General features: G+C 37.7%; 1 protein-coding gene across 1 annotated transcript in view; it reads right to left on the bottom strand.

Annotated features, from left to right (window-relative positions):
• Dnah3 (dynein heavy chain 3, axonemal) overlaps positions 1-17,510 on the bottom strand; it is a 367,976-nt gene that overhangs the window by 263,269 nt on the left and 87,197 nt on the right. The window contains exons 17-18 of the mRNA XM_069827040.1: positions 11,549-11,760; positions 1,319-1,518 (exon numbers count right to left, since the gene is read on the bottom strand). Of these exons, the coding sequence (XP_069683141.1) occupies positions 1,319-1,518; positions 11,549-11,760 (412 nt within the window). The remainder of the gene's footprint in view (positions 1-1,318; positions 1,519-11,548; positions 11,761-17,510) is intronic.

The raw sequence follows: 17,510 nt of genomic DNA, 5'->3' as shown, positions 1-17,510 counted from the left end.
AATATATAAAGTAGCATGAGAGTCTATTCTGCCCTTTGACAGACAGAAGATAAGTCTTCCATCGTCAGTAAGACTTCAGTATGAGGGAAATCGGTCGCGAGATTGGAAGAAGTCATAGTGATGTTGTTAGGACATGGAACCGCTATCATGTGACACAAAATGTTGGAGATTTGCCTTGGAATGGTCACCCACGATCAACAACACCAGCTAAAGACTGTTATTTGCGAATAATGGCTCGTAGAAATTGAGAAGACAATGCAACACAGCTAACCAAGGCTTACTGCGGGAAACTGGAAGGGCTGTGACAATTCAAACAGTCAGAATTCGTCTCACATTGACAACTTACACTCTAGGAGACCTTTGTGAGCAGCAGTGATGACCCCTCTGCACCGTGGCACCAGAAACAGATGGGCTTGGGGGAGCTTGGATTGGAATCTGAAACAATGGCGTGAAATTTTCTTCAGCGATGAGTGCAGAATTTGTCTGATGCCTGATAATAGTCAGAGAAGAACGTGGAGAGAGCCAGGTAGGATCATGCATCTCAGGTAGAGCACTCAGTTCCACAGTTCCAGCAGAAAGGCAGATGAGTATTGTTTTGGGCCGGTATCATGTATGGACGCCGGATGCCACTTATCACCATCCAGGGCAATTTGACATCTGTGTAGTGTTGGGATAGGATTCTCCAACCCATTGTTGAGCCATATAGGCAAGAACTTTGAGAAAATTTTGTTTTTCAAGATCACAATGAGCATGAACATCATTCCCACCTTGTAAACACTTTCCTTCAAGGGGCAGGAATCAATTAGATGGAATGGCCTGCGATGTCTCCAGACATGAATCCTTTTGAACATGCCTGGGATAAACTGAAGAGGGCAGTGCAAAGATGTAGGAATCTGATCTTCAGAGAGCCGCTGTCGAAGAATGGGACAGACTGGACCAGAACAGCCTCAATCACCTTCTGGATAGCAGGCACAAAGGGTCCAAGCATGTTGTAATGCACGGGTGTGGTAACAGGATATTGAAGCTAGCCAGGAGTAGATGTTTTAATTTCAGAATTTTACAGGCAGATACACTTTCCCGAATAATGCTTTTGTTTTTGTCAGTGTTTTGTTTTACCTTTACAATAAATCTTTATTTTAGTTTCAGAAGGTTTGTTTTCTTCATCTCTTACCTCCTTGGATCATTAGCTTCACTGTGATTTAAGAAATCAAAGTGGTGTAAACTTTTTTTGAGCAGTGCATATGCAAGCTATAAACTTTCAAAATAGCCCTCATAATATTACACAAATATGTAAAAGTTAAAGGGGTTATTTACATACCTGTAAGGAGCAAGTTCAAACATAATATCACTCCACTCCCCTTTCATCTTCTGAAGATTGCGCTGCAGAGCATACTCTTTGCTAGCTGCTACTGCAATTTCTTCCAACTTTGCTACATGATGCATGAGACCAAGATCAATCATTTCCGACAAAGTTGATTCCATTGTAGGTTTCAGTTCAATTCCTACCACTTCACTCATCTATAATATACAAAATAATACAATGTAAGAAGTAACAACCATGGCAATAGATAGAAATATCCTACAGAGTCTAACTTCGCTATCATCATTAATTTATTCCTGAAGCTTGTGACAGTTATAAAATCCATATTGTAGAAGACAATTCAATTCGTTTGCAGTTACTTATAAACGTATTTAAACAAAATACCATCCCTTTTCACAATCACTTTGATTAAACAAAATATATTTAATTCATCTGATTCCTTATTGTTGTTTAGTCAATTGTCAGAAGACGGGTTGGAATCTCATAAGTGACACCAATAAGGCATCACTTATGAGGCAACTAAGTCAGTGGATAATGGGGTAGGGTGGTCAGTTCCTTTGCTCCTCCATTGCATACATTGCTGACTAGTAACATATTACACTAATCAAACTTCAATGAAAAGAGTCCATTGGTAACTGTGATTCAATCTACTTAATCATTAATTCTGGCTTATTAACAGATCATGTGGTTCATAACATTACTAATACCTCTTGGATGTGTCACTCAGTAGTGATACCCAAGATCATGCTGTTGTTAGTGAACCAGCAGGAATGTTTCGGTATATGATCCAGGAAAGACGAATATTAGTATAATTTCGATGGTAAGCAATATCATACTTTGAAGACATAGATATGGTCATTAAAACATCCAAATTTGTTAAGTCACATGTGTAACATATAAACTATCTCCCAGGCGCTAGCATGCCTGCCTGTTGATTCAGAGCTGCATTCGAGCATGGGTTCGACTCCCAATTGGACTGATTACCTAGTTGGATCTTTTCCGAGGTTTTCCTGAACTGTAAAACAAATATCAGGTAATAACATGGCGAACACTCGGCTTCATCTCACCAAATACCATTTCCCCATCACCACTTCCATCAATGCTAAATAAACTAGCAGTTGATACAGAGTCGTTAAATGACCTACTAAAAAAAGAAACTATCTCAAGCATTGCTGTCATGGAGGCCATACGGGGAACATACAATTTTCTTTAATTAATCGTATGGGGAAAAGAAAATTTTGTCTGTATGGAGCCATATGGAATATTTTTTTTTTATCCAATGCCACCAGGTTGTCTTTTCGACGTTTCTGGTCTTCTCTCCTGGCTGTGGCTTAATTGTAACCCACTTCTGAGGTTGGGGCGCCTGGGAGGCGGAGTTACATTACCCCGATGATGTGATAGGATGATTATGATAATGTAGTGCCAGGAGGCATATGGAATATGGGTGCCTAAATTTTGTATGCAGAGAACTATACAGATCTTAGACCATCTCTTGCTGTTCCTAATGTATTTTGTTTCATGTTCATAAACAAAAATTGTCCACCTCTACACCACTGGAATCCAGAATTATATAAAATAATGGTTGAAAAACAAGAAGTGCTGCAAATACACACTCCAAGATTCATCGAGACAAGTGTGCATCTATGGTGGGGTTACCTGGTATATTCTTTAAAACACGCTTGTTGTAAAATTAAAATATAAAGCAAAACTATTTCTTTACTTCTTTTTTAATGTTAAAAAAATCATTAAATGACAATCTGAGAGATAGAGAGAGGAGAGTAAAATATATTTCAAGGCAGAAAACAAGGGGTGAGGCGTATGGCCAAGAGAAAAATTACCATGACAGCACTGATCTCAAGTATAGAAGCACACCAGATTAACAGTTTGAATATAATATCCTTGCTAATCCAGATTTAGCTTAAGGTAGTGAAGCACAGACAAGAAAAAAGCAGATTTTCATCTGCCTCTCAGTGACAAATAGTTCTACAGATTCTTCACAATATGGAAATGCACAATTACTATACTGAAACTCCATATGTACTTCGGTACATCATAGTAATATAAAAATAAGTAAAAGAATTATTGGATACAATCTGTCGGATTATCGCCATAATGAAAATATACTATGAGAACTGGGTCATTCCACACAGGACATTCAGAATGTTATATATCTAAAACTAATATATTCATGTCCTGATTTTTTAGCTTGATATAGCTCAAAATATGTTACTAATTTCATATTAGTTCAATGCAGTAGTGTTATTATTTACTGTGTAAACAATAATAAAATGTAGTGTTAGTCATAGGACCAAGAAATGTTGACATAATATGAAGATCATTTTCAATCCTCTTATTCACAGCAGTCATAAGGAGGATAGGATTGCAATCTTAATGTGCAGTACTGTCATTGCAAAACAAAATGCGACATCATTCATTAATTTATTACTCTTTGTTAAAATACTAGGGGAGGAAATGTGGAATGAAGTCACGTTACTCACAGGACATGGACCATGTTAGTTACAGGACATATTCGTCCACCAGTGTAAATGAAGCCACCAAATGATCTGTACAAGTTTATTTATCGAATGAAAATGACAACCTAGGGCTAATTATTTTATTTGTCATATCCAATTAAAAATTCAGATTTATAGTGACCATAGTTATCTCGGATGGGAATAGGTACAGATCTCATATTTTATCTCTGCGTCTGTGCATGTCACATTTGCGGTGGGGACGTGAGGCAATGGGAGGAATGATGTAGTGCTTTTCAATACGCTGACACCCACGTTGTAAGATAAGCCATTTGAAATTTAACGGCCACTGACCAGCAGAGATATAATCCGATATCTGTACTTTCTTAATAACAGTGTCTATATCAACCACAATTCTGTCTTCATACTCTGGAAGACAGAATATTTGTTTTTTGTTCGGTCTGTCATTCTGTAACAAACAACTTCAAGTCTTCCCTCTTGTGTCATATTTTTATGATTTGGCCTAGGTACAATTTCATGCCCCATGGTACTAAAACAAACTCCCTATTGCGTAAGCTCCTCCACATTTAGATTCATTTACAAGGTGGTGTTCTTCTGCTTCCAAGTTACCTATCATTAACCACACTTCCCTGAAATAAAAAACAAAACTACAAATAATTAGTCAATTGCACTTACTGGGCCTACTACTTCCCTACCCAACTAGTTAAGAACTGAGCTGCAAATTATGTTGGTTTCATTTCAAACTTAGCCATAAACTGACCTGCATATCCTCAATTTTTTTTACCTTGAAGTTCATATTGTGTCTTTTCAATGAATAGGCCTACTGAATTGTGTGCAAATTCAAGAACAGGAGACTGCCCATGTCTGATGTAATGGAGTGTCCGTGTACCTCGAATCATTCTTATTTCCATACTTTCCCATTGCCTTTCAAATGCTTCCTTTTCCTTTTATATGGTTTCTCCAGATACATTGATTCATTCATAGTTTTCTGCCCAAGGTCAGGTCTTTCACTACAAATCCAGCATTCCCCAATCTTTCCTATTTTCTGCCTTCCTCTTAGTCCCTGCACATGATTCATATACAGTATCTTAATGTATCCAGATACAGATATACTACAGAATATGACGGCCTCTCTTCATGGAATTGTTAAACTCTTATAAACCAATCCTTAGGTATGTGGCAGAAATACAACATGATAACGACTTCAACAACTGGCAACTCAGCTAAATGTTTATCACTTGCATGTTCCTACAGTTAAGTGGTGAAGGGTGTGACCATGTGAGGGAAGGCTGTCATGTTTTGGAGCAAAGTATAGTACTACAATTTTGGATTCCAAGTCTCCACCAGCCACTACAGCAAATTCTTTTGCAGTATTTGCTACAGCTTGCTCTCTCAACTTTCAGCCACACCATCCTTTTCACTTCTGTATCAACTCCATCTACTACGCTCTTGCCACAGGCAATCTCAAAGTAGCTCGAATCTGCTAGGAAGCCATAATGACCCTCATGATGTAGTATATCGTTGGCTTACTTAGGGTCACAATCAAACCTAACCAAAAATATGATACATATAAATTCAGTTCTTTTAAATATTTCTCCTTGACTTTTTATTTAAGGTATCTGTCCTGTGACTAACAACCTAGTGCATGAATTTTCAAAATGATTTTATATTTATAATTTTAAACTTATCTGAATACCAATTCAGCAGCAAGCAGCCATGTTGAAAGCCTATCATTGAATGCAGTATTGTCACCACAGGCAACTCCAAGGTTGCCAGATGCAAAGTTAAAATTTAAAAATGTTAGTTACAGGACACCATGGCTATTGGCAAACATAAAAGATAATTTATAATAGTATGTGCAGGTATATCCTACAGCCATCATGTCAAATTATATTACTTGTGACTCTGAAAAACAGTAAAGACTGAAAAAATATAAAGTATGTTCTGTGACTAATGCGAAATTGCTGACTGCTGTAAGTATAATCATGAAAACAGTGGTGAACCGAAAGGAAACAGCTGTTATGATTCACATATCTTCAAATTACATGAAATAAACTTTCAAGAGGCATATAACAAGAAACTATAAGATTAATTTTTTTTTTTTCACTGCAAAGTGATAACTTACTGTGGAATGACCCAACTTCATTATCGAAAAATTAAAGAAATAATTGAAAAAATAAGTGTCACGAAGATATTTTCTCCTTACTGGTATATGATTTACGCTTTTCGCAACATTTTAGTTACTTTACTATGTTGCAAATGGTATTACTACTTAGCTACAGTTTATTTTATTGAACTAGAACTCTATAAAGACATATACACAAATGAAATAATTTTATGTAACATAATAATAAGATGTGGAAATGTGGTAGCAGCATAGTTCTGGAATAATGCTGCAAAGCTGGATGGTCGCCAGTTCGATTCTCGATGGGATAATAGATCTTCTCCATTAATCTAATCTCTCTGGCCGCACCATGGCTCTAGGGTTTACTCAGCGTCAAACAGAAATGAGTACCAGGGTCTCTTCTGTGAGAGTAAAAGCAGCAGGCACATAGGACTGACATTTCTACTGCCATTAATGTCACCTGTCTATAAAGGTGGGAACTTTAACTATCCACCATCTCTGGACTGATTTGGCCTGTAATGGGGTTGGCTTTACCTTTTTCTATAATAATAACATGAACATTCGTTTCTTGGATTGCACGCAGTACTAGTATTTTATGTAACGATGCTTTCACCTGCAGAGGCTATTGAGCATCAAAATTCAATTTGGGTGAGAAATTACCGACAAATTCTACGGTGTGCGGTAAAAAGGGAATAAGTCATAAATTGTAAGTTTTGAGTAGAGCAAAAACAAACGTTGAAATGAGGTCTAAAATCAATATGATGAACTGTAAATCTAAAGTTCTACATCACTATGAAAGAGAATAGACTTATACCCTTTATACCATATGAAGAAGTACATTTTTTTGTATTCACATAGGAGTCATAAGCAAAATTCGGATTCTTAGAATTTAACCTATTTTGTTCTTTGTTACATATCTTGAATATTTTAACACAATAATTGTTGGTTTCATGCACCCCGCAGTAAAATATATGAATCTTATAAAATCTAAACAGATTGTTCTAGCAGGGGCGTTGCAGAGACCGAACAACATGATGGTGAATTGCCATAGTCCCTGGCCTGTAGAGAATGCCATTTTCTCCTTGTTCTCAGGATGTAACGCCACCTGCCAGTACCTTGACTTGAGACCCAGCATTGAGAACCACTCTGCACCTGCTAGGGTATCCAAGGTGTCGTCAATTCGAGGAAAGGGAAAGCAGTCCTCCTTGATGACGTCATTCAGTCTTCTGTAGTCCACACAGGAACACAAGTCCCCATTCTTCTTCTTCACCAGCACCACAGGTGATGACCAAGGGCTGTCAGATTCCTCGATGACTCCTCTTGTTTTCATGCCCTCCAGTTGGTTGTTAATCTCCTTCTGTTTGGCTAGAGGGACACGTCGAGGAGGTTGTCTGATTGGGCGAGCATTTCCAGTGTCGATGTGGTGCTGAACTTTCTCTGTTCTCCTGTAGTCGTCTTCAGACAGACTGAATACATCCTGAAACTCTGCCAATAGATCGTGGACTTGTCTTCTTTCTCCTCTGTCTTAGATTTTCTGCCAATTCTCGAGCCAGCTCTTTCAGTGATGGGTCTATTTCTCGATGTGGTCGGTGACGCTCCTCATTATCACCCAGAGACATCACGACACTACCGGCTCGACGCTACCTAGTACAGTTCTACTAGGCACCTCCTTGTCCCGATTGGTGACATTCAGGACCCTCACTGGTACCACCTTCTGGTTTGGGAGTAGGGATCTGGCCACATAGATCCCATCTATCGGAGTTATTTGCGAATCGAGGAGCAGGTTCCTCTTAGGCTGTCCATCCAGGCGTGCTGTTACCACCATTTCGCATGGGATTATCACTTGATTCTCCAAGGTGAGTCAGCTGGCCATGGGTTGTCTTCGGCATCCCTCAGAAACACTTCATCCTGACCAAAATGGAGTATACGGCGCCAGAGGTCCACCGTCGCATCAAAGTTCAGCATGGTGTCGAGTCCCAGGATGACGTCTTCAGTGATGTTGGCGATGAACACCCACATCTCTAGTCTCCTCTTTCCCAAGGTCAGATCCAGGAAAACCTCTTTCTGGATGGGCAAGCTCTCGCCTGAAGCAGTATGTAGCTCATATTGGCGTAGAGGCGTCCTCCCAGGTAGCCCACGCACGACTTCTGGCCTGGCAATAGTGAGTGATGCTCCGGTGTCTACCAGTACTCTGTATGGACGGCCTCTTATCCATCCGTCAGCAATCAGCCCATCGTCACATTTCTGTTAACCATCTTCAAGATCAGTCGAGGGGACGGTGATGACGTCGCCAACGTGTCCCTCCTTGCATCAGCCCATTCTAGTTTTCCTGTCTGTCGCCAGATTGGTCGCAGTTTCTCCTTAAGTGTTCAGGTTCGTCGCTCGGGTGAATTCGGTTGGTATTCCTCGACACCAGCTGCTGCGACGCTCCTAATCCGGTGTGGTGCTGAGACGTTCACTGTCAATTTGGCTTCCTCCATCCTGAGGGCTGCCGCCAGAGTGTCGTTGATGGTGCGATGCTCAGCCTAGAGTAGTTGTTGTCTGGTCTCGGAGTCGCGAACTCCACAGCCGAAGATGTAGGCAGCCTCTCCAGCAACGAAGCTAGGAGGTAGGTCCCTGAGGGCCTTATGGGCCAGTTGTTCCACCGCCATCGCAAATTCTTGTAGGGACTCGCCTGACTGTTGGACCCTCATTTTCAGTTGGGTCCTAAATGCTGCCACAAGTTGATGGTCATCATAATGTCCCTCCAAGGCCTCCATTATCTCTGTGGCTGTTCCCTCTTCTGGGATGCTGGGAAGAATCTCTGACGCCTGGCCCTGAAGTGCGGTCAGCAGCTGGGTAGTTTTCTCTGCTGGCGTCCACCCATTATGCACAGCGGTAATCTCGAACTGGCAGCGGAAAATCACCAAGGACGTCGTACCGTCGAACTTCAGCATCTTGACGTTCGAATGTCTGGCTGGAGGGGTTGATTCCACAGGACCAGTATATGGGGTGCTTAATTCTGTTGCTGCTTTTTCCATGGCCCATCCAACCTCTTCGGCAACTATGTGTTCATGTTCTCTAGCCTGGTGATCCACTAACGCGAGTATGTTCTTGTTTTCCTCAGCATGCTGATCCATTAACGCGAGTATGTGCTTGTTTTCCTCAGCATGTTTATCCAGCACCTCACTCGTCTTGTCCAGCAACTCACTCGTCTGCTCTTGAGGATGCTCGAGAGCGCGAATTTTGCCGTCGAAATGGTCTACGTCCTGTCTTAGTTCGGTCACTGCTTTATTTAGAGTTGCGAAATTCTCGTTTAGTTTGTCGAAATCGGTTTTAAATTCATCTTTCACGATGGTAACAATTCCATCCACGTGCGTCGAAACGCTACCAATTTGCGTAGTGACGTCATTTTTTACTTCACTTATGTCGCCTTTCACTCCACTTATGTCGCCTTTCACTCCACTTATGTCGCTTTTCACTTCACTAATGTGCTTGTTCATGTCTGCTTTCATTTCCGTGATGGCTTGCAGGATCTACTGTAGGTTCTCCATTATGTCCACAATGTCCTACTTCTGACACCAATGTGACTCTTATTCTTACTTTAACCACCACACACCCGTCAACAATGTGACTTTTATTCTTAATAATTCATCCTACAATAATGGGTATTCCACTCAACACAGCAACACAATAGTCGTTATTGCATTCCACACGACGACAATGGCAATATACTACGTGTATTATTGAGAAGAACAACAATGTACTCCTAATTTCAATTAATGTTCACAATGCACTATGTGCAGAACAAAACCATCAGTTCTCAGTTCACAGTTTGCTTGCCTTGGCTAGTTCTTCTAGCTCACTGTTCAAGTTCACTGCACATCGAACTCAGGTCTTCCGAACTGCGTCACACTCGCCTGGACACTGCCACAGTTATGGACTCACTCACTCAAGTTCACTGCACATCGAACTTAGGTCTTCCGGCTATGGTCCACTGCACATCGAACTCAGGTCTTCCCAGCTGCGGTCCATTGCATGTAGAACTCAGGTGCCCGTCGCTCGCTGCTGTCCAAGACAAGACTTGAGGACTCAAGACTGACTGACTGTCGCCACTCGCGCTTTTATTACTAAACCACATGTTCTGGCATCTTCGATTCGTGTGGCTTTCAGAATCGAGAGAAATACGCTTCTAGATGTTTCCCTTGCTTTCTCCGCTCCGCACCATCACCCCCACCTTCTCCCCTCGCTTCGTACCGCAGATCGCGTCAGGGGTTCGAATTTCCCTGCACCTCCTTCTTGCTAGATGTGCGCGCAACTCCCTAACGCTACCAGAACATTCCGGCATGGCGCCACAATATATAGAAACATTTAATTTACAGTCAGTTGATCAGGCAGAAACAACAATTAATAGAAGTTTAATCACAATCTGATTTGATGGTAGGCCCTATTAAATACGAAACAATGATTAGTAGAAACGATGTTAATAGAAGCTCCACTAATACATGGTTTAAGTATCTCTTAGCTATAGTCCGGATCAGCTTACTTAATACCCTAAGGGTGAATGATATCTAACAATTTTTATCCTATTACTACATATGCTAGTGGATTGTAATGATTTTCTAGATGTCAGGTTGAATTTTCTTTTACCAACTTTAGAATTTCGAGTATTCACCAGGGGCATATGCAATGGGGGTTACCGGGTTTAAACCCCCCTTGAACTTTTTTTTTAAATGACATATTTAGATTTGAATATTTTCAGAGTAACAAACTCTACATTGACATAAGGCATAGTCCTCCTATCCCTACTTCAATATAATCCCTGTGCTTAGTGTTGCGGCATGTTCGAATTGTAACAATGCTATCTTTATTACAGAGAGACCTACCACCTAGTACTGACCTTGTAATAAACTGAAGTCGAAACAATATGAAATTTAACTTGTGAAACATATTAAAAGGGTTGTTTTGACAGTTATGCAGTACAGATCTTAAATATTGTGCATTGTCGATTTTAAACTCATTTTAAGAGTGGTATTCACCCGACTGTTAGTTTTGAGTTCTGACTTTATTGTGAAACATTCGTTTAAAGTTTTGTGCATTTGATAATTCATATTTTAGTAATAATAATAATAATAGTAATAATAATAATAATAATAATAATAATAATAATAATAATAACAACCATAATAATAATAATAATAAAAATAATAATAATAATAATAATAATAATAATAATAATAATAATAATAATAATAGTAATAGTAATAATTTTTCAGTACATGCCATTGTGATTTTACTCCCTTTGGTGGTATCTGGTATTAATTGGCAACTCTGAAGAGAAGGCCAAATTCTGTGGTGTTTGGTGAAAACATGGTAACTCCAAAAAATCTGTTTTGAGATACAAGCATTTTTATTTTCATTTTTCGTATACAAATCATAATTCTAGTTTACATACAAATCTGAATAAAAATAACATAAGATTAGATGGAGATCATGGCTATACCAGACAAAAGAGAAATGTTTTTTATATAGCTTTCAGGTAAAATGGGCCATTTTTGGAGTTATCATGTTCTGATCAAACACCACAGAATTAGTCTTTTAGGAACTACTCTTACGTGATCCTCACTATACCTTTGTCCAATGTCGTTCCTGAAGACCTTTATTGCAAATTACTTGTAGAAGAGGAACAAACTGACGGAATTTCTCCACTTTTGCACGAACCATCTCTGCAACACGTTTTGCGCCAGGAATATCATACAGCGTTTTAGCCAATTTGTACAGTGTTCGCCACATATCCTCCACTTCATCCTTAACGACATCAGCATCCAAAACCAGAAATGGACCTGTGAATTTAAAGTTACATTATTCATTGAAGCTTTCATGTATTCACTTTCAATTTCTTAGAAAACAGAGAAATTAACACACCAATATTACTGGTAATATTGATAAAATGAACCTTTTAATTGCCATCATGCTCACTGACAAGAATTCTGTGGCTCTAAAGCAAAATGTGTAATTTCTTGCAATTTTTCAAGCAGCGAGCATTTAAAGTTTGAACGACCATATAAAATTATAATAATCATGTTTCATAACAGTGGGTTGAAGAGAAAAATAATAGATATACACATATCACCTTTTGTCACAATAAAGATACCATCAGGATGCACAACATATCGCAAAATCTCATTTTCGCCAAAAAATTGACATAGTATCACCTTTTGCCTTGGGAGTACAGAATTTAAGTAGAAACCACTAGTCAGATTTTATGTCTGAATGAATTAATATTACAATTATAAGTAATGACACCATGTTAAGTTCTAAGCATAAATTAATTTAATGAATAATAACTTCAACAGAATTGTTTCAATTTAATTCACTTCTAATCAAAAATGCTACAATGTTTACAAACACATACATCTCCTTAAAGAAATTTCACCTTCAAGATAATAATTATTGAAAAAGATTAAGAAGTACAAAAACATATAAATGAATGAGCAAACGAATAAAGGAATAAGTGAATAAATAAATAAAAAGATTTATGTAAACATGGGACATCTTTTCAATGACGAACTTTCCTTTGCATTCTATTTTGGGAGTAAAACATAAGTAACTTGTCATCAAATGTTTGTATATAGAAATGCTAAAAAATGTTTGTTAATTACAAAACTTTTGTACAAGATTAGAAATGTATTATAGTATTTTAAAAATTAAATATAGCCCATACTTCATCTCTGCTTTATTATAATCTTCTTATGAAACGAATTAAGCCTGTATAGTATATATTTCGCGTATTTCAACAGTGTAATATATATACAACAATTCAAAACTCTTCCACCTTCAGAGATATTTAGGTAACCGAAGTTCATCAACTCATCTTTTTTTAAGATAAAAGCGAAAAAAAATAAATAACAGAGTAAACAAGAAGTATGTGCCCGATTAATTTAAACAACTGATCTGCGTTATATTTTAATGAGTATATTTACTATATTTTAATAAGTATATTTACTATTCACGTGAAACTTGGACTCTCACTTTGAGAGAGGAACAGAGATTAAGAGTATTTGACAATAAGTTTCTTAGGAAAATATTTAGGGGTAAGAGGGATGAAGTTACAGAAGAATGGAGAAAGTTACACAACGCAGAACTGCACACATTGTGTTCTTCACCTGACATAATTAGGAACATTAAATCCAGACGTTTGAGATGGGCAGGAAATGTAGCACATATGGGCGAATCCAGAAATTCATATAGAGTGTTAGTTGGGAGACTGGAGGGAAATAGACCTTTGGGGAGGCCGAGACATAGCTGGGAGGATAATATTAAAATGGATTTGAGGGAGGTGGGATATGATGATAGAGACTGGATTAATCTTGCACAGGATAGGGACCGATGGCAGGCTTATGTGAGGGCGACAATGAACCTTCGGGTTCCTTAAAAGCCATTTGTAAGTAAGTATTTACTATTTATGCGAAATGTTACCACTTATACGCAATAACAATAAAATGGAACATTCCTTCTATTTTTTTCATAAAATAAGAACTACATACGTAATGAATGATATACCATTTACGAAAATTAAGCGAAATATTATTCTTCAATGTATTCCATCACATTGCGGTTTGATTGGGAATGAATCCGCAGACTTTTTGGCTAAGAAAGGCACAGAAATCCTACAAAAAAAAAAAAAAAAAAAAACTCAACGAAGTTTATCCTATCATATGTAAAACTGCTAATCAAGAGAAAATTTCAATCAATGTACATACACAACTCCAAAAACAGTGCTGAAGGCAAGGAGTGGCAAATTCTTATATTTAATCCAGGAATTGTTCCTCAATTATCACGAAAATCTGCAGTTGTAATGTACCGTTAATTACTGGCCATGACTGTCTGGCAGAACATCTACAAGGATTGGAATACTTAACTCTCCCTTTTGTGTGTTATGCGATTTTAATGAAGCCATGAGCTTAGAACATTTAGGAAGATGTAGAACCATAGAAAAATAAGATTCAATACCTCAAAAATACTGCAGTGCAAGAGGACTAATCACTTTGTTGACAAATCTCTAGGCATTTGAACAACAACAACAACATACGGTATATAATTTTGGTCGTCATTACCACATGATTGATTCATTAGCTTACTTTGATTCGGATAAGTAGGTCTACATACTTTTCCCAGTCTTTACATTGTTCTTGTACACTCAGCTTCCATGAACAAAATGCTCTTACTATGTCTGGCTTTGGTGGTAATTTTGCCCAATTCGTTTATTTTCTCTTGCAAATCTATAACGAAAAGCAGTAAATATGGGTAAACTACATGAAGCAAGTGCGTCTTCTCGTGCGAAAGAATCACAGATATGGATTTTATTAAAGTATAGCTCATAATATTAAATTCGTATATACATTTTGTAATGTCGCAAAAATTGAGTACGAATAACGAGATTCATTTAAGAATTCGAGAAATTTCATACCAATATGCTATTTAAAAATACCTAACCTATTGAAGTGATAGTAGACCTATGTCATGTTGCAGATGAGTTCTCATCTCCTGCTTAAATTACCAGGTACCTCATTCATCCAATACATAATTCACACCTTTTTGAAAATTTGTAGTTACAGTGGAGGCAGACATAGCCTTCATTTCCATTGTTGCTTGCAAACTGCTTGATAGCAAGTAATTAAGAAAGAAAGTTGTATGCCTAAGCAGCGCAACTTTTATTCTTAACCAGCAATCACTTGTGCAGTTACAGTCATGACGCTGTTATTCTCGGCGTGACTCCTCCTCTTTGCTTACGTCTTAGGAAGTGAAGGCTCTATAAAGTCTAGGTAAGTAGTATCGTTCGCCATTTTTGTTATTTCGTTGTCGAGCTACCATATGAGGAATCTATTTGCCACACCGTTAAACATTATCATGTCGTAGCTCCTATGATAATAAATCAAATGCACTGTAATTCAGCAGATAATTGAACGGCAAATAACGTCTTCGTGTGCTTTCTGCGAACGCCAACGAAGGAGCCAAAATGGCGGGCGATTATATTAAGTATTTATCGAGCCTTAAGAAATGAATAACGTCTTCCTCAGCGAATCACAAGACGCACACGTTTAAATGTAGCCGACCTGCAACGCGATTGGCTGCCGGAAATAAGCGTGACGGGACTATAGATAGAATCTACCAATTTTTATTTTTCTGTTATTACTTCATTGTTGTTACAGATGTGGAGCTGTTGCTCCTACAATGCCTTCTTTCATATCTCTGTTTTCATTATTGCGATTATCACACCCAGGATTTAATTACAAGTCTGTTGAAAGCATTATTAATAAAGTGGCAGACCAAGTTACATAAAATCTAACATGGGAGTCATTGCATTAGTCTTTGGTGAAATTTAGTGTAGTGCAGTTTATTGATTATTTATTGCATCTTTCACGCCTTCAACACTGATCATTAATGTGTCTTCTTTCTTCTGAGTATTTCATGTCGAAAGTAAATAGGGCCTATACTCGTTTTTCATTATAGTTTTATTCTGTATGTACCAAACATTTATTTTCGTTTGTTTTATTTTACTTTCTCATAAAACAATACAAGAATTTATTTCTTACATGTATGTGAAACCATGTCGGATGTATACCGGTACCATAAAAAAAGAACAGATTTACACGATATCACTGTAAAGAACACACAGAAAGAGCTGGGTTTATCTGCCGTGAATGTAGTTCAGAAGAAAATTACTCTGATTCAGATTAGTAAAATATGAACTGAAAAACATTTTGAATTTTGAAATTAGTTTATTTCAGTCAAAAGTGTTCACGTAAAGATTAATTTTTGGTCCTACAGAATTTATCTGTTATGGTAACAATGATTATTAGAGGAGAAAAATTCGCTCTGACACCGGGGACCTTCACCTAACAGTGCATGTACTGTGGAATCCCAGCCACCAAGTCACTCAATTGAGTGCATTCTTTGTATAATGGCAGTTGATTTAACATATGTCAACAAATATGTCGAACATGGAGTAAGGCCACAAAGGGAAAAACACTAGAGGAGGGGGATTTGAACTGGCGCTGTCAGTGTAGCTAAGTGATTAGAGCGTTTGGTATGTAGAACCAAGGACCCAGGTTCGATCCCAGGTGCTAGAGCGAATTTTTCTCTCTAATAACCAATGTTACCACAAACTTGTTCGTTGAAGTATATTTCAAAAACTTTGTTTTCAATCTTGGTGAATTTTATATAAAAACAAAATTATTTATGATTATTTATTTATTTACTTAGATTTTGTACTTGGATCAATAAAATAAGGACTAAACATTTTTGAATTTATAAAATATTATTTGTTTGTTTCAATGAAAAGTGTTGTTACACGAATATTTTAAATACAGATTTCCAAATAGTTCCTGCTCTGTGAAAATTGAATATCACAGCTATTGATGCTATCAACTGGTCAGGTCGTAAAATTCGTAAACACTTAAGAAATGACGCATTCCAAACTTGGACAAACCATACCTTGTGTGGTAAAGGGGTTATTGTTTATAGTAATCTCCCCAAGGCTAACTCATGGGTAAGCAATCGACCAGAATGGACCAATGCTTTAAAAATGTCAAGCAATATTTTGGCGGTTCGTGCAATACCGGGCAGAACTCTAAGCACAACCCGCTGCCGTCATCCAGACTGTAGTGAGCTTGAAACACTTGGACACGTGCTTGGACAATGCCCTAAAGGCGAGCTGCTGATCAATGCTAGACATCATCATGTACAACATGCTTTGGCGACATCGTTAAAAACTTTGAATTGGGAGATTCATGAGGAAGTACATTGTGTATCATCAGATGGTTCTTTCAGACGGGCAGACATTATTGCTATTAACAGACACTTAAAACGGGCTCTTGTTCTTGACCCTACTATCAGTTTCGAAAGAAACCTAAATCAGGCCACCGAAGTTGATATTGAGAAGTCCATATATGAACCTTGTCTGCCTTATCTTTCTCAAAAGTACAACGTCCCTCTTAAACAATGGTCCGTCATTGGTTTGCTGTTTGGCAGTAGAGGTTCTATTTCCAAATTCACATGGAATTATCTTAAGGAACTTCACATTCCTTTTGATTATGTAATCTCTGTCCTTATAAATATTATCAAGGATTCTCTTCAAATATTACATCATCATCTGTATTTCAATTAATCCATTTATATTTGCCTTAAACAATTAACTTTCTTTTTTCTTTAATGTATCACATCACATTATATTGTACATGTTTACTGTATTCAGGACCCTTGTGGTCACTCAAATTCTTTGAGCTGATGTCTATAATTTAGAATTTATATATTGTATATAAAATAAAAAATATAACTGTTATGTATGTACTCAGAATAGTAAAATACGTTATGAAAAAAATACCTTGAATTCTAAAATAATTATCTGTTTCAGCGAAAACACAGATTTCAGTTTTGTGTGTTTATAAAACAGTTCTACTGGTGAAAAAACTATTAAAAAAATTGTATTTATTGCATGTATTATACATAATTAAAAACATAGATACAATACTTACAAATGGCTTTTAAGGAACCCACAGGTTCATTGCCGCCCTCACATAAGCCTGCCATC

This window comes from Periplaneta americana, chromosome 1, assembly GCF_040183065.1.
Source record: "Periplaneta americana isolate PAMFEO1 chromosome 1, P.americana_PAMFEO1_priV1, whole genome shotgun sequence".
Classification (NCBI taxonomy): domain Eukaryota; kingdom Metazoa; phylum Arthropoda; class Insecta; order Blattodea; family Blattidae; genus Periplaneta; species Periplaneta americana.
This window is presented reverse-complemented; position numbering and strand designations above follow the sequence as displayed.